This window comes from Haliotis rufescens, unplaced genomic scaffold, assembly GCF_023055435.1.
Source record: "Haliotis rufescens isolate VD_foot unplaced genomic scaffold, xgHalRufe1.0.p SCAF_9, whole genome shotgun sequence".
Classification (NCBI taxonomy): Eukaryota; Metazoa; Mollusca; class Gastropoda; order Lepetellida; family Haliotidae; genus Haliotis; species Haliotis rufescens.
This window is the reverse complement of record NW_025964383.1, coordinates 20,079,781-20,104,733: the sequence shown is the minus strand read 5'-3', so window position 1 is coordinate 20,104,733 and position 24,953 is coordinate 20,079,781. Positions and strand designations below refer to the sequence as shown.

The window sequence follows — 24,953 nt, the reverse complement described above, 5'->3', positions numbered from 1 at the left end:
AATCCGTGATGAAACCAGGGTTCGCACCAACATATCCATAAGAATGGGTATGGTGCTGACAAACCAAGAAACATAATCAGTGCGACTAGAATTACGTCCTTCGATCACAGGTTTCTGGCAAGGGACGCAACTCTGCCCAACGTTTTCCAACGCCTCAGGTTGGGCCATCCGTGCCGCGACATGATTATTTCGGTGGCTCAAAGTTCGCATCCAAATAAATTTATATGCAGTGTAGTATTTCCAGATAAACTAGAGTAAAAAACAATACTCCGAAGTCAAAAGGACCTAGCAATATACGTATCATACTGTAACGTTTATTGTCAAGTCCACGAGAAGAATAAGTTCGCATTGTCGTACTTGTACATCTTTAATTCATAAAACTGACGTGCGTGTAATAATCATTTCATAAAACAATGCCACACAGAGTTTTATTTCACCTGTCGTCTAAATCATGCAGGTTAAGGTGTTAGCATCAGAAAAAAGCAAGATATAAGTATTCATGTGATGTTAAACTCCAATTGGCCACTGACATGTTTAACATGCCCTGCAGCCAGATCGTGTATACGGCCTCCGGTGCATTAGGATCTGTTAACTGGGCAAGACGTACATTCTGCCGTATTCTCAAACATGAATTCTGCCAGTTAGGTCGTGTGTTCAACGTGCTGTGCTACAAACGTCAAGGTAAGACATTTACCGTTTTGGTTTCTTTATTTATGTATCCTTGGTACATTGAACCAGGATACGAATATATACTTTTCAACGTGTATCACCTTTTCGATCTCAGCTACTGTGCTGTTCACGATTATTTGAAAATTCGTTTATAGATATATGATGGCATAAGGGCCTAGATTCATGCTGCAATTTTAGTGTGTAAGGTGAAGATATAAAACAACTTAATACGTACAATGACAGATTTATGAACAACCTTACATGTACTAGGATACTTATACGTCAACCCTGCGCGTGCTGTTACAGACTTATAAAACAACCTTAGCTGTACTTGGATACACATATAAAAACAGCATTACGTGTTCTCATATACACACATAAACAACATTACGTGTACTTAGATACACACATAAACAACATTTCATGTACTGGGATACACATATAAACAGCACTCATGTACTTGGATACACACATCAACAGCATTACGTGTACATCTTAAAACTCCATCAAGTCTTACCCTGCATACATGTTATAACTCCATGCAGTCTTACCCTGCATGCATGTTATAACTCCATGCAGTCTTACCCTGCATACATGTTATAACTCCATTCAGTCTTACCCTGCATACATGTTATAACTCCATGCAATCTTACCCTGCATACATGTTATAACCCCATGCAATCTTATCCTGCATAATGTTATAACCCAATGCAATCTTACCCTGCATACATGTTATAACTCCATGCAGTCTTACCCTGCATGCATGTTATAACTCCATGCAGTCTTACCCTGCATAATGTTGTAACTCCATGAAGTCATACCCTGCATACATGTTATAACTCTATGCAGTCTTACCCTGCATACATGTTATAACTCCATGTAGTCTTACCCTGCATACATGTTATAACTCCATTCAGTCTTACACCGCATACATGTTATAACTCCATGCAGTCTTACCCCGCATACACGTTATAACTCCATGAAGTCTTACCCTGCATACATGTTATAACTCCATGCAGTCATACCCTGCATACATGTTATAACTCTATGCAGTCTTACCCTGCATACATGTTATAACTCTATGCAGTCTTACCCTGCATAATGTTATAACTCCATGTAGTCTCACCCTGCATACATGTTATAACTCCATTCAGTCTTACACCGCATACATGTTATAACTCCATGCAGTCTTACCCTGCATACACGTTATAACTCCATGAAGTCTTACCCTGCATACATGTTATAACTCCATGCAGTCTTACCCTGCATACATGTTATAACTCTATGCAGTCTTACCCTGCATACATGTTATAACTCCATGTAGTCTCACCCTGCATACATGTTATGACTCCATTCAGTCTTACACCGCATACATGTTATAACTCCATGCAGTCTTACCCTGCATACACGTTATAACTCCATGAAGTCTTACCCTGCATACATGTTATAACTCCATGCAGTCTTAACCTGCATACATGTTATAACTCCATGCAGTCTTACCCTGCATACATGTAATAACTCCATGAAGTCTTACCCTGTATACATGTTATAACTCCACGAAGTCTTAACCCGCATACATGTTATAACTCTATGCGGTCTTACCCTGCATACATCTTAGAACTCCATGAAGTCTTACCCTGCATACATGTTATAACTCCATGAAGTCTTACCCTGCATACATGTTATAACTCCATGAAGTCTTAACCCGCAAACATGTTATAACTATATGTGGTCTTACCCTGCATACATGTTATAACTCTATGCAGTCTTACCCTGCATACATGTTATAACTCCATGAAGTCTTACCCTGCATACATGTTGTTACTCCATGAAGTCTTACCTTGCATACATGTTATAACTCTATGCGGTCTTACCCTGCATACATGTTATAACTCTATGCAGTCTAACCCTGCATACATGTTGTTACTCCATGAAGTCTTACCTTGCATACATGTTATAACTCTATGCAGTCTTACCCTGCATACATGTTATAACTCCATGAAGTCTTACCCTGCATACATGTTACAACTCTATGCAGTCTAACCCTGCATACATGTTATAACTCTATGCGGTCTTACCCTGCATACATGTTATAACTCTATGCAGTCTAACCCTGCATACATGTTGTAACTCCATGAAGTCTTACCTTGCATACATGTTATAACTCTATGCAGTCTTACCCTGCATACATGTTATAACACATGCAGTCTTACCCTGCATAAACGTTATAGCTCCATGCAGTCTTACCCTGCATACATGTTATAACTCTATGCGGTCTTACCCTGCATACATGTTATAACTCGATGAAGTCTTACCCTGCATACATGTTATAACTCCATGAAGTCTTACCCTGCATACATGTTATAACTCGATGAAGTCTTACCCTGCATACATGTTATAACTCGATGCAGTCTTACCCTGCACACATGTTATAACTCCATTCAGTCTTACCCAGCATACATGTTATAACTCCATGAAGTCTTACCCCGCATACATGTTATAACTCCATGCAGTCTTACCCTGCATTCATCTTAGAACTCCATGCAGCCTTACTCACCATACGTCTGAAAACTCCATGCAGTCGAAACTTGCATACATTTCATTACTCCATGCTGTCTTGCGTCATAATAGCGATTCACTTAAGAGCGAGTTTCTGTCGTCTTGGATATGGTCCGTTTCATATCTACACTATTATTCTAATTGTTCAGATTTTACTAAAACAGATCATTCGCTGGACATTTCAGGTGACCTGAAGTAAATGTGTTGTGAACAAATGTTGGGGTCCACCTTACAGAGAAAAAACAACTTGTGTTTGGAAAAAAGTTCCTGTAAAATATGCCGTCTGTGACAAAATCCAGGCTCCCAGAATGTTAAATGTACGGCCCTTAATATAAAATTATCACAACCAATGGAAGATCCAATATGATGTGACACACCCACACATGGTGTCGTCCTGACAATGTATGTATTGTTCCACCTACCACTGTCCATTGTTGACGCTCGTGTACGGGCTACACCTCCAAAAAAACCATGATCGCTGCGAGGACACAATTAACATATGAAAGCCTTAGACAGTTGATACACATTAACAACGAGCTGTCAACATATCCCTGGAGCTTGTATTTGCGACATTAACATATGGAGTGTATGGCAGCGATTTCTGGGGGAAAGTTTCATCAAAAGATTGCATCATTGATAATTCCTGAAGATATTTTTCAAGAAAAGCTCAACATCTTCCCAAACACACAACTATTATTGAAGCGAAAGGCATCATTGTCAGTTCAATTCATAAACGTACACTGTTGCTTATAGTCAGACTGTATGGATAAAACCTTACACATATCACATGCAAGTATTTTTAGTCTAAATGTTATAACATAATATAAGTTTTACAACACAATGCAAGTAGCAGGAGATGATAACAATGTACAGTAAACTACGGTTATAACGAACACGCTTATAACGAACTGACGGATATAACGAACTCACTTTTTTGGTCCCGACTATTTGCTGTTGTTATACTGTATATATGCTTATAACGAACTACGGTTATAACGAACTAAAATTAGTAGTCCCTTTGAGTTCGTTTTAACCGTACTTTACTGTATGTTTTGATACCCGTTTCTTTATATATGCTCCACCTTGGCGAAATGTAATAGGTAGTGAAGTGAAGTGAAGTGAAGTGAAGTGAAGACACCGGAAAGCAAATGTGCTCGAAATACCGTGTTAGCACTGTGATGACCTGCGAACCTAACAACACTTCCACGTACCCTGCCTGACTAATAATCAGACAGAAAGACAATATGCTTTCTTGAAGTCAACACAAATACAGTAAAAATGCCCACGCTTCTTTCTGATATATTTATGTGTCAGTGAACATAAATAAATATGCGATTAATCTTCTCTAAAAGCTGCTTGGCATTCTGACAGTGTCTGTTTATGCGAGATTCAATAATTGATATGAATATTTTACTTAAAATTATATCTAAAATGGCAATGCCTCTGCAGTTATTTGCGTCATCCTACGAGCCGGATTTATGTAATGGGACAATAAGTCCAAGATTCCATGAGTCCGGGAATTAATCTTCTGAAGAATAGGGTTATAAAGACGCTTATTAAAGGGAAACAGAGAACAGGTTTTCTTCACAGCTGCGGGATCCCGGTGATTTGCCAGTTTTCAAATGTTGTAGAGCATTAATTATTAAACGTTCTGATATTGACAAGTTTATCCCATTTTCTACAGTCATCACAGTCTATTGTAGAATGGTCTTCTAGAACATATGCAACATCTTTATAAAATGAGTGATTTGAATTTACTTGCGGATTTAAAAGTTCTCTGAAGTAGGCAAGTCAATCATCAGCAGTGATGGATGTGGATCCCAGCTACCGTCTATAGCAATATTTCTTGATTGTTTTCCAAAAATAATTTATAAACTTTACTTTTCTTCAGAGACAGACTTTTCATAATAAATCTTTCTTCTTTTACAAGTTTTTGGCGTTTAAATACTCAATACAATGTTCACTATCATTCGTAAACTTAACCCTGTCAAGAAGGACATATTTTGTACGTTTCAGTGTCTCGCATTCCCTATCAAACCAGTGTGGCTGATGTTGGTGTAGTTTGTTCCGTCATCGTGCTTCATGATGCCCCATAATTTATATAAAACTATTTTTAAATAGGTCTTGTAAAACTTCTACAGCAGAGTCTAAATTTGTGTGTAATTTATTATCACATAATGTTGCAAAATGGTCACTGCAACTATCGACAAAGTTTACAAACTCATCCCATCGTGCTTACTCCCACCGAAAACTGTCTGTGTTGTGAGATGACTGACATATCCTTACCTTGCATGAACCTAGCTGGCAGGTGTATAACCCTTATCTTATAAGTATGTACCCTGGCAGACAAATCTTCACCTTACATGTACCCTGCAGATCTTACCTTACATGTACCCTGGCAGATCTTACCTTACATGTACCCTGGCTGACCTTACCTTACATGTACCCTGCAGATCTTACCTTACATGTACCCTGGCAGATCTTACCTTACATGTACCCTGGCAGATCTTACCTTACATGTACCCTGGCAGATCTTACCTTACATGTACCCTGCAGATCTTACCTTACATGTGCCCTGCAGATCTTACCTTACATGTACCCTGGCAGATCTTACCTTACATGTACCCTGGTAGATCCTACCTTACATGTACCCTGGTAGATCTTACCTTACATGTACCCTGCAGATCTTACCTTACATGTACCCTGGTAGATCTTACCTTACATGTACCCTGCAGATCTTACCTTACATGTACCCTGGTAGATCCTACCTTACATGTACCCTGGTAGATCCTACCTTACATGTACCCTGGCAGATCTTACCTTACATGTACCCTGGTAGATCTTACCTTACATGTACCCTGCAGATCTTACCTTACATGTACCCTGGTAGATCTTACCTTACATGTGCCCTGGCAGATCTTACCTTACATGTATTCTGGCAGATCTTACCTTACATGTACCCTGGTAGATCTTACCTTACATGTACCCTTGCAGATCTTACCTTACATGTACCCTGGTAGATCTTACCTTACATGTACCCTGGCAGATCTTACCTTACATGTACCCTGGTAGATCTTACCTTACATGTGCCCTGGCAGATCTTACCTTACATGTATTCTGGCAGATCTTACCTTACATGTACCCTGGTAGATCTTACCTTACATGTACCCTTGCAGATCTTACCTTACATGCACCCTGGCAGATCTTACCTTACATGTACCCTGGCAGATCTTACCTTACATGTACCCTGCAGATCTTACCTTACATGTACCCTGGTAGATCTTACCTTACATGTGCCCTGGCAGATCTTACCTTACATGTATTCTGGCAGATCTTACCTTACATGTACCCTGGCAGATCTTACCTTACATGCACCCTGGCAGATCTTACCTTACATGTACCCTGGTAGATCTTACCTTACATGTACCCTGCAGATCTTACCTTACATGTACCCTGGCAGATCTTACCTTACATGTACCCTGGTAGATCTTACCTTACATGTGCCCTGGCAGATCTTACCTTACATGTACCCTGGCAGATCTTACCTTACATGTACCCTGGCAGATCTTACCTTACATGTACCCTGCAGATCTTACCTTTCAAGTGCCCTGGCAGATCTAACCTTACATGTACCCTGGCAGATCTTACCTTACATGTACCCTGGCAGATCTTACCTTACATGTACCCTGGCAGATCTTACCTTGCATGTACCCTGCAGATCTTACCTTACATGTACCCTGCACATCTTACCTTACATGTACCCTGGCAGATCTTACCTTTCAAGTGCCCTGTCAGAAAAAGAAATGTACCTTTGCGGATGTATAACACTTACCTTACATGTGCTCTGGCAGATTTATAGCACTTTTTTAATCACTTCATTTCTTTTTTCTTTGATACAGGTAGGACATTATGTTGGTCAATATGAGTATATGAAGTTAATTTATTGTGACCAAATACATGTAGGATAGGCAAATGTGTAAATACGGTATGGTTATGCAAAAAGGTTGTGGCATAACGACCCTGGCATAAATTTCTCGTATTCACATTTTGTGTATGAGACATATATTCGCGTATGATGTAAGCTTAAGACATATGTTTTCAGTTCGGTAATATTTTGGAGAGAATGTGAACATTTTTTAAAGTAGATATATGGCTTTGTTGCAATATAAATTAAATTCAAGGCGTCATAATTGTTTCTCTTTAAAATCCAAAAATAATGTGATTTTTATCTATATTCAGTATAGTACCAGTTCTATTCTCTATCAATTGAACCAGGTGCTGCCAAAACATTTTTACATCTGTACATTCAAATAGTAAATGGGGGAGACTTTCATTTTCTGTCGTGAAAAAAAGTGAGAAAGTTATGAATTTATATTTGTAAAAGTCTTATTTGTTGTAAGAATGCTGTGAATAATACGGTATTGGAAGCATCTTCGCTTCGTGTTGTTTGTTGTTCTAAATGGCTGTACATAGTTGTAAGTCCTCCAAATGTCTTCCGGTATTTCTGTGTTAATATCATTTTCCGATTTTAATTGACTCCGTATTTTTTCTTTTAATGCATATTCGTTAAATAATGTGGCATAGACTAGTCTGCATCCCTTTTCTTCTTTATATAGAATTTTAAAATTACTTGGAATGAATGGCTGTTTAATTGGTCTGTCTAATGATACAGATTTGGAATCCATATATGTTTTTATGGAATTAATAAGACCTGCGTATTCTAAGAAATTTGATTTTATTGTATATATATATATATATATATATATATATATATATATATATATATATATATATATATATATATATATATATATTCCTCTGTAATTTATTTAAAAGCAAATAATGTGACGTCTACTTTTATGAGATCATTGAAGAATTTTATATTTGCGTTTACATAGTGTTTGTATATAATCGGTTCATGTCAAACCTGGCTATTATCGTTTATAACACGTACCTTACATGTACCCTAGCAGATATAAAACACTTACCTTGCATGTACAGATATATATCCTGGCAGAAAAAACAAATACATTTCGTTTACCAGGGAAAAACTCATTTCGTTTGCACATGTTACAGAATTTGTATATAGGGTAAGATATGTACATTAATGTGTAATATATTTAGGTATTTCCAGTTACTCGCTGACATTTTTTTGACTGTCCTGACAGATGAATACCGACCCTATATATAACTGAATGTTACATCCGCATTTACACGTACGCCCCTTTTCAAATGCTATCTGTCGCCGCCCTCCCGACAAGCGGTGTACAGTCAGGGCCTTCCCATAAATTTCCACAGGATTTGCTTCTAATTTACATATTGCCATTTTCAACGTTTACCTGGCGTGCTTAGTACATTTTCATTATTCATCCGTGATGCTTCAATATTCAACACTTGGGACAGAGAACCGACAGAGAACCACTGCGTCATCATGACACATCAATCGGTGCTTGCTTCCTGTTTGTGCTTTATGAAGAACAGCACGACATTTTAATGAAATGAATTATTGTTTGTTGTATAACGCCGCCCTCAGAAATATTACAGCTGTATGACGGTGGTATGTAAATAATGGATCAGACAATCCATCTACGTATCTATCCACGCAATTTAGGTACCATGACATGCATCAACCAATTCAGCGAGGCGAACCACCCGATCCCGTTAGTCGCGGCTGGGGGGGGGGGGGGGGAGGGTAGCCTACTGGTTAAAGCATTCGCTCGTCACGCCGAAGGCCCGGGTCCGATTCACGAAATGGGTACAATGTTGAAAAATTGCTAAAAGCGGCGTAAAACCATACTCACTCACTCACCATGCATTTGATCGTGAGTTCCAGTACAGAGGTAAGTATTCAAGACATACTGTTCGAAGCGAAGTTAAAACCAACTCAACCATCTTTATAAACGGTAGATTCTGTTGAACCAGATCCGACACCTGTAGTTCTAGGGACTGCGTTTGTTGCTCTTATCCCAAGGGCAATATATAACTTTAAAGGAACTAGTTACTGACATTATTAATATACCCATAAGGTTAGAAATAACCGAGTTAATAAAATTCGTTTGGCATTAGTTCAAATATCACTGCTCGCGCATCATTGTATTGCTTACGTCATGTGGGTAGCATTGTTGACGTCATTCGAATCCTTTCAGACGTAAGGTCGGAATGATGTCACACAAGAAACGACGTCATAACTGAAGATTGTAGACGTCTTTCGACAAATGGTTTTCTAAGACGGCAGTCTTGACCAGTGCATTTTTCTAAAGGGGAGCTAAAACGAAAAATTGGTAATAAAGAAATTTTTATACTCGCACGTATGTTACATTGATTTTAAGAAACCTCTGGGCGGGGAAATACAAAAATTTTGACACTCGTTTCGTAAAATCAGTATGACACACATGCTTGTATAATAATCTCTATATACAATCTGCAACTCCAATAAATATATGTCGCGTTGATGTTTCCGCCTGGAAATAATTCCTTGAGGGTGTATCATGAAATGAATTATTCTGATGTTAAGCATGTAGAATGTTTGACCTGCCTGGACCATCAATCATGCAAGCATGTTAAAGTCGGGTGAACCATTAAGATTGACAATTACTGACATCCAACGAGGCAGGAAAGGATTCGAAAAACGCAGGGTATAATAGAGAGGTTGGGACAGCAATGATATAACCAACATACAGTAGCCTGTATTCTAAGTATTCTATTATATTTTTGGAAATTTCATGGAGAGCAAGATATTGGATACATTCTGAATACATACATTTGCATGTTTCATGGCGTTCTTTGACTCATGTAGGAATTTATATGTGGCATGTAGGTTTTATGTCTGATGTCGTTCGTTAACTCTCTTGATTAACATGGGACATTTTTTGGGAAATGATGGAGTTAGTTTGTGACATGTGCATTCATTAATGTACGAATACATATGTGACATGTCGTTTATTCACTGATGAAGCAGAGGGCACTGGTGGCCCAGTCGTCTAAGGAGCTGCTATTCGCTGTGCAGAGTTGCGTCCCTTGGGCACGCTAGAAACCTATGATTGAGGGTTCGAATCCCGGTTCGCCCCGATTGTTTCAAGGTTTGTCAGCACCATACCCGTGTTCGTGGGTTTCACCGAAGTGGTAAACGTCTGAGACCTGCATCACTTCGGGCTTTCCTCCAACATTAAGCTGACACGCCTTGATGTAACTGGAATAATGTTTAAAGCGGCGTTAAACCGAACTCACTCACTCACTGATGCGGCAACTTATATATGTCTAATTCACTCATCTGAATGTAGGGACTATACGACATGCCAGTTATTCACTGATGCAGGAATTATGACGTTAAATGTCGTTCAGACGGGATTTGATGTAAACCATGTCGTTCATTTACTGACATAATTATCGCTTATGCACTTATGCAGAGACCCGTGAAGAGCTGGGTTAGAATAGGTCTTCAGCAACCCATGCCCGTCGTAAGAGGCGCCTAACGCGGTCGGGTGGTCAAGCTCGCTGTTTTGATGATGCATGTATCCCAGTTGAGTAGATCGATGCACATAATGTCAATTACTGGATTGTGTGATCCAGATTCGATTTTTAACAGACCGCTGTCACTTAGCTGGGATATTGCTGAGTGCGATGTTAAACAAACAAACAAACGCTTATGTATGAATTATTATGTATGATTCAATGTGTGGCATATCGTTCATTCACTAACAAGAATGTCGCGTATTCACTTATGCATGATTTATCATTGTCTTGTATTCCCTAATCCAGGAATCAATGTGACATGATGGTGTCACCGAGGTGGTCGTTGTTGTTCCTGCTGATGCTGATGTTGCTGGCGGTTGGGGAGACGCTGAGGAATGGCCATGCTCCCCGCTGGTTGGTCAACCTGTTCTGCAAGAGGTCATCAGGTCTGACTCAGGTGCCCTGGGACTGCACGGGGTACCTCCACTGCTACACCCAGGGCATGACGACCTACGGCGTCTGGCTCAACTGTCCCTCATCACTGAGATTTGACGCAACATCCCAGAACTGTCTCCGCGTTTCCCCATCATGTATAAACATGGGCAGTAAGTTATTTCCGTTCCTTGTAGAAAATAAATACAGGTATAAACACTTATTGTGTTTCCATTTAAAACTTGCCTTGTACTAACTTTGCACCTCTTTTGAACGACTTTCCTCCCACATTAAGCTGACACACCGCAATATAAAAGGAACACTGTTAAAAGCAGCGTTAAACCCAACTCACTCACTCACTTGTACTCGCATTGTATTATTTTGTACAAATACCTTGTATCTGTCTTGTACATGATCTCACTCTTGAACCTTTTAAATATATCACCATAAGTCCATAAAGGCTTTACCGAGGAGTTTTAAACTTTTATCGACGGGTGTTGGTATATGTCTTATCATAAGACACATGGGTCATCATGACATGATATTTATCATTCAAAATCATCTTACCGATTTTTAAAGTTTTTAGTTCATAAACAGTGGTAGCCATTGGCTTGATTGTAAGAAGTACAACTAACCAGTTTAAGTGGCCGAGAGATTAGTGATGTTAAATTATTGATGTCAGTGGAAAATGGCAACTGTCTCACGGCGGATGCCTAACTGAACGAAAAATACAGGTTGCTGTGGGACAAATGGATTACTAAATAAACATTCACAACCATATGATGGTTCATATACCACAAATCATTTACGCAAAGATATACAAGCTTCGAACGAATTATTTTCAAAGTTGTAAAAGAAAAAAAAAATTGCTGTCGTAAAAAGATCAGAATTAAATACTGACAGAATGAAAACTTAATGTATCGTGGGTTTAAATTATCTAAATGGGTGTAGGGCACTAGTATCCTTCTCCCACACAATTTAAGGGTTAATGCTATCTATGTTATATCTGGCACCTAGTGTGTACTCACTACATGTCTTTACATTTGTTGATAAGATTGTAATTCTTCCTTTTTGTCTTAACACCTTAAATCTGAACGAGCTCCGAAGATTCAAGCTTGTTTGTTGTTTGACGCCGCACTAAGCAATATTCCACTTATATGGCAGCTGCTCGTACGTAATCAAGATATCACCAGGAAAACCATCCACTGATAGTGTATGCAATAATCAGGTACGATGGCACCAGTCCCATCCATTTAGTTGCCTCTTCCGACAAGCATAGCGCTGCTTGGGAATTCACCGCGGGGCTTTAGTTGGTTGTTTTTTTGTTTAACGCCGCACTCAGCAATATTCCAGCTGTATGACGGTGGTCTGTTAATAATCGAGTCTGGGCCAGACAATCCAGTGATTAATATCATGAGCATTGACCCACGCAATTAGGATCGATGACATGCATCAACCAAGTCAGCGAGCCTGACTACCCGATCCCGTTAGTCGCCTCTTACGACAAGCTTAGTCGCCTTTACGGAAAGCATGCGTTGGTGAAGATCACCTCTGACCCAGATCATCATCACGGGTAATAAAAGAGTCAAAACGTGTACTAGTATATTCAGTACACGTCGAATACACCATGTTCAGTTTCATTCAATCTGAAACCAAACAATCTGTCAATCTGTCTACAATCGAAAGGCTATAAGCATTCTATTACATATTATTGCTTTAGAAAGTGTTGTTTTTGTTATTATGATTGTTGTTTGTGATCATATTCTGTTACTTTCAGAAGTGGCACAAAAATACTGCCCCATCTATAGCCACTTACGGTTCCCGCATCCGGACAGCTGCGCGATGTTTTACGACTGTTCACGGAAAACACCTGACAAAAGATATGGACTGAAGATCTACGAGAACGAATGTTCTTATCCTACTCTGTTTGACCCTGAATTGGCGGTGTGCAGGGAAAACCAGCGGAGTAACGAGGTGGCGTGTATCAATCCCCCGGCCAACAAGTGTACGTATATGACGCTCACGGGCTTCCATAGGTTGTTGTTTGCAAAAAGTGAGCATATTCTGCCCTACCGGTGGCGTCCGTCACAAACACATGCAAATACAAGTCAAGCGTTCACCCGAACAAACACCGGAACGTGGGTACAAGTCAATATAAAGAATTGTAGCGGACATAATGTTTGTCCTTGGAAATGTCCTTCACATGTTTGTTTATTTGTTTGTTCGTTTTCAAAGCCACACTTAGCAATATTCCAGCGTTTTGACGCCGGTTTCTAAATAGTCAAGTCTGGACCAGACAATCCAGTGTTTGGCATCATGACTATCGATCTACGCAATATTATTAGGATACGATGACATGCATCAACATATCCCAGCTAAATGGCGGCGGTCTGTAAATAATCGAGTCTGGATCAGACAATCTAGTGTTTGGCATCATGACTATTGATCTATAGCTACGCAATATTATTAGTATACGATGACATGCATCAACATATCCCAGCTATATGACGGCGGTCTATAAATAATCGAATCTGGATCAGACAATCCAGTGATAGACATTATGAGCATCGATCTACTCATTTGGGATACATGCATCAACAAGACAGCGAGCCTGACCACCCGATCCCGTGAGTCCCATCTTACGACAAGCATGGGTTGTCAGACACCAATTCTAACCCGGGTCTTCCCGGGTCGGGGGGCACGGGTGGCCCAGTCGTCTAAGGCGCCGCGATTTGCTGTGCAGAGTTGCGACCCTTGGACACGCCAGAAACCTATGATTGTGGGTTCGAATCCCGGTTCGCCCCGATTATGTTTCTAGGTTTGTCAGCCCCATACCCGTGCTCGTGGGTTTCACCGAAGTGGTAAACGTCTGAGACCTGCATCACTTCGGGCTTTCCTCCCACATTAAGCTGACACGCCGTGATATAAGTGGAATACAGTTAAAAGCGGCGTTAAACCCAACTCACTCACTCACTCACTTCCCGGGTCGTAAGGAATAGTTGATACGATAAATACGATAAACGTACTTATAGGGGTATGGATTTTCAGTTTAGCTTCATTGATACTAGGGATGGTTGTTGGGGGCAGTTCATTGATAGCAAAGGACCTACCATTTTTATGTTGTTCTTTGCATATGTTTGTGACGTGTTTCACTAGTAATTTCACTGGTCAGGCAGGACACGTTCAGCTTTTGGCGAACACCTGGTAGCCTCGTTATTTGATAGCACGATGACACATGCTTACGATATAGTCTGATTCGTGCAAAGAACTCTGCTTTGAGCAGGGATACTTCATAATTATGGAAAGCATTTTGTAGCTTTTATTTGTGGACACTGCTTCCACACATACAATTGTTTTCTCTGAAATAAGGAACTGAATACCAAATGATAAAAAAAATCAATCAATGTTTAGATGCTTATTTTCACAAACAATTCCATTAGTTTTATATATATGCAATTTCACTGGATTTAGGTATTCGAAAATAAAATAGAAAATAATCTACGAATGACATTATGGAGTTTTTCACAAAAGAAAAATGTGAAAACAGCGTAGCGTTGTGTTAAAAGTGTTCAATCGTGTGACAGTACACACTATGTTAATTATCACTTGTGTTTCGTTAATAAATCAGTATTACCCAAAGGCATGCGTCATTATGATGACTTCAACTGCCAACGCCTGTTTGTGGAGTACGTGCGCTGCGTATAGACGTCGATTAAAGACCATCCTATGTTCACGCATTAATATTTTGAACATGTCCTGAACAGACAAAATGTCAGTGAGAAACGACCTTGGCGTTTCAGAGAAAGATATATTATATCTCACGGGCTTACTGTTTTTCCTTTAAATACAAAGTACATTTTTCGTAGGCAGTAGGAACATGCATTCGCACATCCTCGCTGAAACTGGATCAGTTTTTCCTGAAACCTGATTCGGTTAACCGTGGAACGTTTTGGTCATAACATAATTCATGGTTTCGTATTTAAAATGTTCTCTCTTTGTTTGTTTGTTTGTTTGTTGTTTAACGCCGCACTCAGCAATATTCCAGCTATATGACGGCGGTGTGTAAATAATCGAGTCTGGATCCCATGCTCGTGGGTTTCACCGAAGTGGTAAACCGTCTGAGACCTGCATCACTTCGGGCTTTCCTCCCACATTAAGCTGACACGCCGTGATATAACTGGAATACTGTTAAAAGCGGCGTTAAACACAACTCGCTCACTCACTCACTCACTCACTAACTCACTCAATCTCTCACTCCTTTAGTGTTATGTTCATGACAAGCAAGAATGTATTGCAACTTTTCTTATTTATTATCTTTGAACAGCACGCCTAAATGCCACTGTCAAACCAGGTCTGTATTTCTGATGCCCAGGTAACCTGCTTTTGTCCTGTTTCCAGGTGATTACAAGACAGAGTGTGTCTCTGTGTCCAGTCAGTGTGTACAAGATGGCTATGCACCCAAACCCGGAACTATCTACTCGCCTGAACACATCCTCTGTAAAGGAGGGAAAATTTTGTCAAATTTAATGTGTAAATTTTCAGAAGAAGTTTTCGATCCGATCGAAAAGAACTGCACATCGAACTATCAAAGTAAGTATTGATACAGAAGGCAAGGAACGGAAACTTTTAGACTTTCATCAACTCATGTTGATATATTTGATATCAAAAGACACTCGGTGAGATTATCTATATCAAATTCATCCCTTCTCCTTTTCGCGTACAGTGGGTGTCATAACAATTTGATAGTGATTCGTGAACACTTGCGTATGATTCAATACATACATTCAATGGACCCCTGTTTTTAACAGAGATTTCGAGATTATGGAATTGTGTCGCATATATTAGTTCAAAATGAAGTTACTACAAACTGTGACTTGTTTGGGTGTCATTGGGTCATACATCATTACAACTCATAAAACACGAACTTGATTGCTATTTCAAAAGAAAGAACATTTTCGTTATTACAAGACACAACATGCTGATGGTATACACAATGTCATACTATTTTGTCTACTTCTGCTTGTCAGCTAGTGCTGTATAAGGCTACAGTCAGCAAGATCTTAGCGCATCACCGCTGCCTGTAAATAATCGAGTCTGGGCCAGGCAAACGTGTGATTGGATCCGTGAAGATTCCGGGGTAGAATAGGTCTTCAGCAACCCATGCTTGCCGTAAAAGGCGACTATACTTGTCGTAAGAGGCGACTAACGGGATCGGGTGGTCAGACTCGCTGACTTGGTTGATGCATGTCATCTATCCCAATTGCGTGGCTCGATGCTCATGATGTCAATCACTGGATTGTCTAGTCCAGACTCGATTATTTACAGACCGCCGTCATATAGCTGGAATATTACTGTGTGCGGTGTAAAACAACAATCAATCAATCAATTCTTGGCGCCGGCCAATTTCTCCAGATCTTCGTCAAGATCATTCCCTAAATGACAATCGCCGAAGGTGTTGCTTTTATCGGCCATCACGAAGCTGGTACAGACGACAGGCGCTGTAAATCTGGCAAAGTAAAATACATTTTGCGCTTGTTGCGTGTAAATTATATCATTAATTGTGTTTGTTTCAACTGGAGTCTGTGGTATCACATGCTAGACACAGGGAATGCCAAGCACGTCTCGCAAGTAGTCCGTTATTGGGCGAGGCCTAATATACTTAGATGTATGGTGACATAAACCCAAATTTAATTGCTTGGTTTACCAATTAAATGCCACGATATCACATGCAATTGTTTTATACCGCCTTTAACGATATGGCGAGGTAGTAGTTGTAAAATACACTTGGAAACAGCGTTTACTACATTTTTCCCATATAATTTAGAATTTTATTTTAAATAAAAATAGATAAACCATATGTTGTATTTTCCTGACAAAACAAATTTATTTTTGTTTATTCATACTCACATTGATAGACAGACAATTTTAATAAAAAATTAATGTTCCATGTTTCAAAACTATTCCTTGACAATAGCTATTTGGCTAAACTTACTCTTTATTCCTCTGGTTCGTGAAATCATCATCAGATACAGTTTGAAAATTATTTCTAGTTAAGTCAGTTTAAACTGTAGATGTGACACACGGCTAACGAGGATTTTTCGTGAATATCGTGTGGATGTCAGTGCCGTCTACTCCATCTTGTCAATCCAGGGGAATCTACATACGGGCACTTGACGCCTTTACGTCGCCACCGTGTCGTTGTTACATGACGGCGAACGTCGCCGTGGGCAATTTGCATGGTGGTACTCAACTGTCGGTCAGGAAATTAGCGGACAGTCGTTATAATTATAAACATATTAAGGTCATGACCTGCTGGTATACATCCACGAAATCACGCTGCGAGTATCGTTATATCTGTGTACTTCGGGCTTACACACATGGTCCTACTTTGTTTGTTTGTTTGTTTGTTTGTTTGTTGTTAAACACAGCACTCAGCAATATTCCAGCTGTATGACGGCGGTCTGTAAGTTATCAAGTCTGGACCAGACACTCCAGTAATTGACATTATGGGCATCGATCCACGCAATTGGGATACGATGACATGCATCAACCAAGTCAGCGAGCCTGACCACCCGATCCCGTTAGTCGCCTCTTACCACAAGTATAGTCGCCTTTTACGGCAAGCATGGGTTGCTGAAGACCTTCGCGTTCTGGTGCTTCTAGTCCAAGATCATGCACAAACATTTGACATTTGCGATCATATATCATCGTGCGTGGACGAATTTACGTGTTGACATTACTATCTCGTACATAGGGAATTTAACGAAATCGAAGTTGAATTAAACGGTTATGTTCACACCGAGAAGTGTAGGATTGAAGTTCACGTTGACTCTCGTTAGTTTGGATCCGTTTATCAGGACGATTGATGTCTTTCCCCTTCAAACATATCATTATTTCGTTAATCAAGAGGATTTGCTGTTTGAATGGCTAATCGAGCAAGTCTTTTTGTCTCTCTGCTTCCGTAAACCGAAAATTAAATTAGGCCACGCCCTCTTGCAGACTACTGTTTCCTGATTGGCTGATGATAAAATGGGAGGGCCTTGTGTTGCATTATTGCGCAGAACGATGTCACAAATTTATTTATCAATATGAATTGACTTCAGTATAAATTATTCTTTCGATTATGGCAGTATGAAGGTAAAAACGCTGTGCACATTTTGCGTAAATCCGTTGTGTAACTTGCTTTTTTACGTAATTTATATACCTCAATAGAAGTAACAAAAACAATTTGAAATCTTAATCATACTTTCAATTCCAGAATCAATCAGCACCTACTGCCGTATGCACCCCTCTGCCAAGTTCGGGGACCCAAGGAACTGCGCTCGTTATTACGACTGCAGTACGAGGTATCACCACTTCGGGCTGAAGCCCTACCAGTCGGAGTGCCAGTACATGCATCTGTATGACGAGAGCAGCGCCACGTGTCAGCTGTTTGACTTGATCAAAACCCCGTGTGGCAACAAGTTTGAGCCGAAATCTCCTTGTAAGTACAAGAAACGTACCGCTCGTCGCTGAAATATCCATTGTGTATTTTAGAGGCAACTTGATGATGTTCCTTTACCTTAAGCCCTACCTATGTCTCGAAAGTGGAAGAGCGCCTTACTACACATTATTTGGCTGCTTCTTTTAATAACCATAATTCAACTCCATTAACTTGATGGAATATCATTTAGGACGATGTATCGTTAAGACACCGGTCCTATGGTCTGATATTGGCAGTGCGCCGTCTCGAAAAACGGTCAACGCGACACATTTTCGAAAGTCAAATTTGACTTGCCAGTCTTTAATTGTGTTTAACATAAACATCTACATATAATGAGTGATTAGCTTATGTGTATTTTAGGAATATATATATCCTTGAAGAAGTTGCGTTGTATAATGAAAGGCAAAAGAAAGCATACACTTGAAAACTGGATTTGGCAAAAAACATACAAACGTTATCAAAACGTTGACAGGCTGAAATCAGACGTCTTAAAACTGTAAACTTAAAAGTCCAAAACACAAATGTGATATCTGTATCAAACACAGGGGATGGCGCGGTTTCGGAGATGAAGTCCACGGATGTGAAGGTCTTCAATGGTCATGGTCACACCGGGTCTCCCACTCCCAGACATGTCTGTTGTGTGACCTGTCTGCCGTAACCGTCGCCATTAACCTGGTTATGCAAACCCGGGTGAAACCGAATGTTCTTGCCATGTGGGCATGCGTGGTCTCATCCTGGGCCATACCAGACATACCAACTCTCTACTCTTGTTTCTGTGTTCCGAACGTGTGCTGTCAGCTGCTTTTTATATCACTTTTGCACGTGCATTTCTTTCTAGGAGTGCCGACGTCGTTTTCGCAAAATGAAAGTCATTCGTTCAAATTTACACTTCAAGACGCTTTATTTTATCGAATACATTTTGTTGTGTTTGTGTGCCATATTCGATCACGAAATATTTCATTTCTATGTTTACGTATTTGACTGACCGATTGGTGTACTTTCTTTCTGGCGTCACTTTATAATGCAACCAAATACATTTTATTTACATTATTCATGGCACATTCTCAAGAACTTTCTAATTTTAATCTAATCTTAATTTCAAGTTTAATCTAATTGTATTCAAATTTTAATCTTATAGGTTATTCAAATGTCAATTGTCATATAAAAATGATTTGTTCAGGCGAGTACAGGATAGGACGGTGTCTGGGTCGAGAGTATTGCATGGCGTGTTCCGCTTCCTGTGTTGGGCAACCGGATGGGGAAATCCCGTATCCCGGCATCCCTCGCACGCGCTACCATCTGTTCTGCAGAGGAGAGAGGACGGTGGAGATTCAAGAATGTCCCAAGGGATATATCTTCCACCCAAAAGTGAAGGAATGTGTGCCGGACATTGAGGAAAGTATGTTTGTGAATACAATAGTAACTGAAAAGTAATTTATTTAAGGAGTGAGTGAGTGAGTAACAGTTTAACGTCACATCGGGAATATTTCAGCCATATCGTGACGAGACAAAATTTGACATTAATAATATATATTTAAACTATATAAAATTTTGTCATCGAAGGACAGTATGGTAACTAGAATATCACAGATTTTATAGTTTGAAAGCATGTAAAAATAAATTATCATTCAACAACACAATATAAAAACGGGCTATAGATCGCCACCAACTGAAGGTAGATCACCACCCTAGGGACCATGGGCACTTACAGTACTTTTACTACCTGCATGGACCCCAGCCGAATATAGATCATCCCTTCAGTTCTTGTCGATGGGTGACAAATATAGCCAAACATTAAAACAACTCATATGCTACGATTAAAAACGAGGCAGAAATAAAAATACTTTGAAAGACGTGGTCTTACATACCCTCTCAGGGGGGCAATAATTTTACACTACTTTAACCCCCTTCGAGGATATAGTCACTAACAATCTCAGTTGCTGATTTATTCCACCAATTGTAAAAGTGTTTTTACATATTTACAAAACATTTTAAGGATTGATTTCGGTTTATTGAGGCACGCGGTTTCATACAGTGTGCACGTCGGTTTATCCGATTCATACCTTTATCCTTTATTAAATTCGACAACGAAAACCCGTGTTATCTACAATAGTTTAACCATAAACTGTTGTATACTAGTATATCAAAGCAGACAAAAATGACGATAAACATTCCAGGTGTAGGAATACATACTGTGGCGTGACATGATTCAGGTGATTGTTTAATTTATGGACAGAACTTGACACGCCCACAGAGTCAGTAACCAATCAACGGAGAGTGGGATCAAAGCCAAGTGGCCCGCTCATTTCTGATAACATGCGGGCGGTTTAATGATAATTCTATCCATTTTAGCTATAAAATAATGTAAAGTGGGACGTTTTGTAGCTAGGCGGGAGCGGATGGAAATCTATTAATTAATTTTGTAATTTTGGCAAATTGGTCAGTGAGAATTTTGCTTTCATGAATATGCTAGTCCTGTGCAATATTGCCTCAGTGAGAAAATCACTGGTCTGCGAGTGAGTGAGTGAGTGAGTATGGTTTTGCACCGCTTTTAGCAATATTCCAGCAATATCACGGCGGGGGACACCAGAAATGGGCTTCATACATTGTACCCATGTCGGGAATCGAACCCGGGTCTTCGTCGTGACGAGCGAACGCTTTAACCACTCGGCTACCCGACCGCCCCCACTGGTCTGTGATTATTTCTATAACTGACGGTGTACTCGCGAATAGCTGCAATACAGCTGATGCGGTCTTTAAACAGTTTTACTCACTCACTGACGGTGACACTTTAATGTTTTCACTATCATTGGGCATTCATGCACAGAATTTCTTTTCTTAAATTATATGAAGAAGGTTGCAATTGAGGGTTTTAATATAAAGTACATAGGAAACTGTAACAACGAGAGAGGACTCAACTCTACATAGGACTTGCTCATGCGCCTTGATCTTATGATATTACGCATGCGCACGGACAGCGTCTAAAACGCGAGAACGCGAGATCGCGAGAAAATGAAATGTCGCATTCTCGCGATTTCGTGTGTTTGTGGCTTAATTTGACAACTCGAGATTTGCATCATGTCCAAATGTCGCATTCTGGCGTTGTTAACTTTTGACAATATATGCTACGTACCAAAAGCACGAGAACTCGAGATCGCGAGAACGCAAGAGTTTTGAGATCTCGCATTCTCGTGTTTTGGGCATATTTAGCTCGTTTCCAAAGGTCGAGATCGCGAGAATGCGAGACCGCGAGAATGTCCCTTACACTATTCCATAGTAATTAGCTGTTTTTATCTTTATGACTCTTAAAGATATATGACCATTTATGTATGGAAAGTTCTTTCCAAAAATATATTTTATTTAAATATCATAACAGCAACAGCCATAGCGACAACAGAGGCTACTACTACTAAGTCGACTACGCAGCCAACAACGACAACAACACCATCAACGACGACCACAACCACAACCACAACTACAACGACATCGACAACTACAACACAGCCCCCGACAACTACCACACCTACATCTACAACAACGTCCACGTCAACTACCACGGCCTTGTATCCAACACCCCCTCCTGTGTGCTCGTGTCGGGAGGAGATGACGCCATTGTTTCAGCGACTCAACAACCTCACGATCATCACCCGCGCCTTGATGCAGCAAATGACGCCCTCCGGTAATGGCTTCAACTTACAAACAGCGGATATATTGATGACTTGTATATAATTTTAACCCTACAACATATTATGGGAGACGGGTTGTCTAATCTCGAAAGCCGCGCAGTTCGTTTTACAGAGTTGCGTCCCTTAGACGTGCCAGGATCATATGATGGCGGGCCCGAATCCCGGTTCATCTTGATTTTGATTCTTGATTTCTGAGCACCATACTTGCAGGCTTCATCCAAACTGGTCAACGTCCAAGACCTGCATCACGTCGAGCGTCTCTTCCACAACAAGCTGACACGCCTAAGCGGCGTCAAACCAAACTCACTCACTCACTGACCCGTGAACATCCGGGGTAGAATAGGTCTTCAGCAACCCATGCAACGGCTGCGTCGATATTGACAGTGTTTCACTGTAGCGCAGTCATTGTGGAACATATTTTATGTAAACCGCAAACTCGGTTGTTCAAATAATAGTCTGCCATTTGGAGTGACTGTGTTTTTCTCTGTTTCAGTTAGGAGTCCGTTTGACTGTGTGTCCCCTCCCACCCCTGACGGAGCAGTAACTCGGGTGTAGTATTCTTACCTGAGTCTCTCGCTTGTTAAGGATGTAAATGCTGATATAGCAGTACTGACGCACTATAAAACAATTAATGTCTGAGAGTTGGGTTCAGATGAGAGAATATATTTTTTCTCACGTGCACCGAAAAATATTTCAGTTCCAAAATTGAGAGGCAAAAGAGAGTAGACCAAGTTATTTTAAATGTAATTTCAAATTGAAAGAACTAATGTTAAATTTGATTATGTCTACTTAACCATCATCACTCATTCCTTCAACAGTTTGTAAAGCCGTAATCTGTGGCTTTGCAAGTTTGTGTAAATATATATTTGTCCAGTGAAGACTGGGGTAAGAAATGAATTTGCATCCACATGACCCTGCCGTGTTTTAAATGTAAATGTGTGCCTAAAAACGCAAATATATTGATTTTCAAAGATAAGATGTCTAAGATACCCAGCAGCTGTTAATATTTGTTTGTTTGTGGTTTAACGCCGCACTCAGCAATATTCCAGCTATATGACGGCGGTCTGTCAATATTCGCGTCTGGACCAGACAATCCAGTGATTGACATCATGAGCATCGATCCACGCAATTGGAATACGATGACATGCATCAACCAAGTCAGCGAGCCTGACCACCCGATCCCGTTAGTCGCCTTTTTACGACAAGCATAGTCGCCTTCTATGGCAAGCATGGGTTGCTGAAGACCTATCCTACCCCGGATCTTCACGGGTCCAGCTGTCAAAAATGGGAAAACATTATTTTTACTATTTGAAAGTTTTAAATCAAATTATGTTTAAAAGAATAAGACCACATAGAAGTATTCTTTGAGTGCTGACTAATTATATTAGCACCAGTACAGTTAATTTTTGGATATAATGTCGCTAACTTAAGATATTTTCAATTGAAAATTAAACATAAGAAAAAAACTAAGTTATAGTTTCTTTTGCTCTTCAGTATATATTTGTTGCAATTTTCACAGAAGACGCATGTCTCATGAAGACAAATATATTATATTACGGCGTTATTCCACTTTACTTGTGGCCCAGTTTTCGAAGGCGCCGTTATTCGCCGTGCAGAGTGGTGTCCCCTAGGCACGCCAGAAGTCCCTGTTTGCCCCGATTATATTTCTAGGACTGTCGTGCTCGTGGGTTTCACCGAAGAGACCTGCATCACTTCGGGCTTTCCTCCCACATTAAGCTCACACGCCGTGATATAACTGGAATAATGTTAAAAGCTGCGTTAAACCCAACTCACTCACTCACTCACTCATTCACGACACCACTGCACTCGTAGCCGATGTCAGTCAGACAATTTTCTCTTTCTGTTCTCAAATACAACATTTTCCTAGCATTTATAAATCGTCGATGTCCGACTTTTCCAACCTCTTCAAATTAAACAAATGTCTCATTTATTATAATTGGAGGTATTTGTTCATCTATTTCTGTCAATAATTTATCATTACTTATCTATACAGTAGACTACGGTTAAAACGAACACGCTTATAACGAACTGACGGATATAACGAACTTACTCTTTGGTCCCGACTATTTGCTGTAGCTATGCTGTATATATGCTTAAAACGAATTAAAGTTATAACGAACTAAAATTAGTGGTCCCTTTGAGTTCGTTATAACCGTAGTTTACTGTATTTCGTTTTACTAAACTCGACAAAACCCCTATGAATTTGTAAATGTCTAATGTGATGAGGTTGGTCGCCGCAATTCGATATGCACAGTTGCCCCTTTTGCCATGCTTGTCGTAAGAGGCGACTAAGGGGATCGGGTGGTCAGGCTCGCTGACTTGGTTGATGCATGTCATCGATCCCAATTGCGTGGATCGATGCTTTTGATGTCAATGACTGGATTGTCTGGTCCAGACTCGATTATTTACAAACCGCCGTCACGTAGCTGGAATATTGCTAAGTGCGGCGTTAAACAACAAACAAACAAACAAACAAACTTATTTATCTTTCGCTTCCAGCTGACGTACGAGGGTCAGGAGGCTGTAGCAAGGTATACCTGTGTCAGTGAACAGTACGGCGTCTGTGACGGTAACGACGTGAGCAGATGCAGGAACAACGACGTCTGGACCGCCCCTCCTGGGAAGTGCGGACGTGTGGTGTGGAAGGTGAG

At 40.2% G+C, this 24,953-nt stretch overlaps 1 protein-coding gene across 1 annotated transcript in view; it reads left to right on the top strand.

Annotated features, from left to right (window-relative positions):
* Nucleotides 1–632: 632 nt before the first annotated feature.
* Nucleotides 633–24,953, top strand: part of LOC124144731 — a 77,507-nt gene continuing 53,186 nt past the window's right edge. Inside the window, exons 1-9 of the mRNA XM_048390909.1 lie at nt 633–681; nt 10,987–11,285; nt 12,890–13,117; nt 15,511–15,702; nt 18,371–18,595; nt 19,776–19,994; nt 21,972–22,274; nt 22,775–22,830; nt 24,802–24,948. Coding sequence (XP_048246866.1) covers nt 11,000–11,285; nt 12,890–13,117; nt 15,511–15,702; nt 18,371–18,595; nt 19,776–19,994; nt 21,972–22,274; nt 22,775–22,830; nt 24,802–24,948 — 1,656 coding nt within the window. The 5' untranslated portion in view covers nt 633–681; nt 10,987–10,999. The remainder of the gene's footprint in view (nt 682–10,986; nt 11,286–12,889; nt 13,118–15,510; nt 15,703–18,370; nt 18,596–19,775; nt 19,995–21,971; nt 22,275–22,774; nt 22,831–24,801; nt 24,949–24,953) is intronic.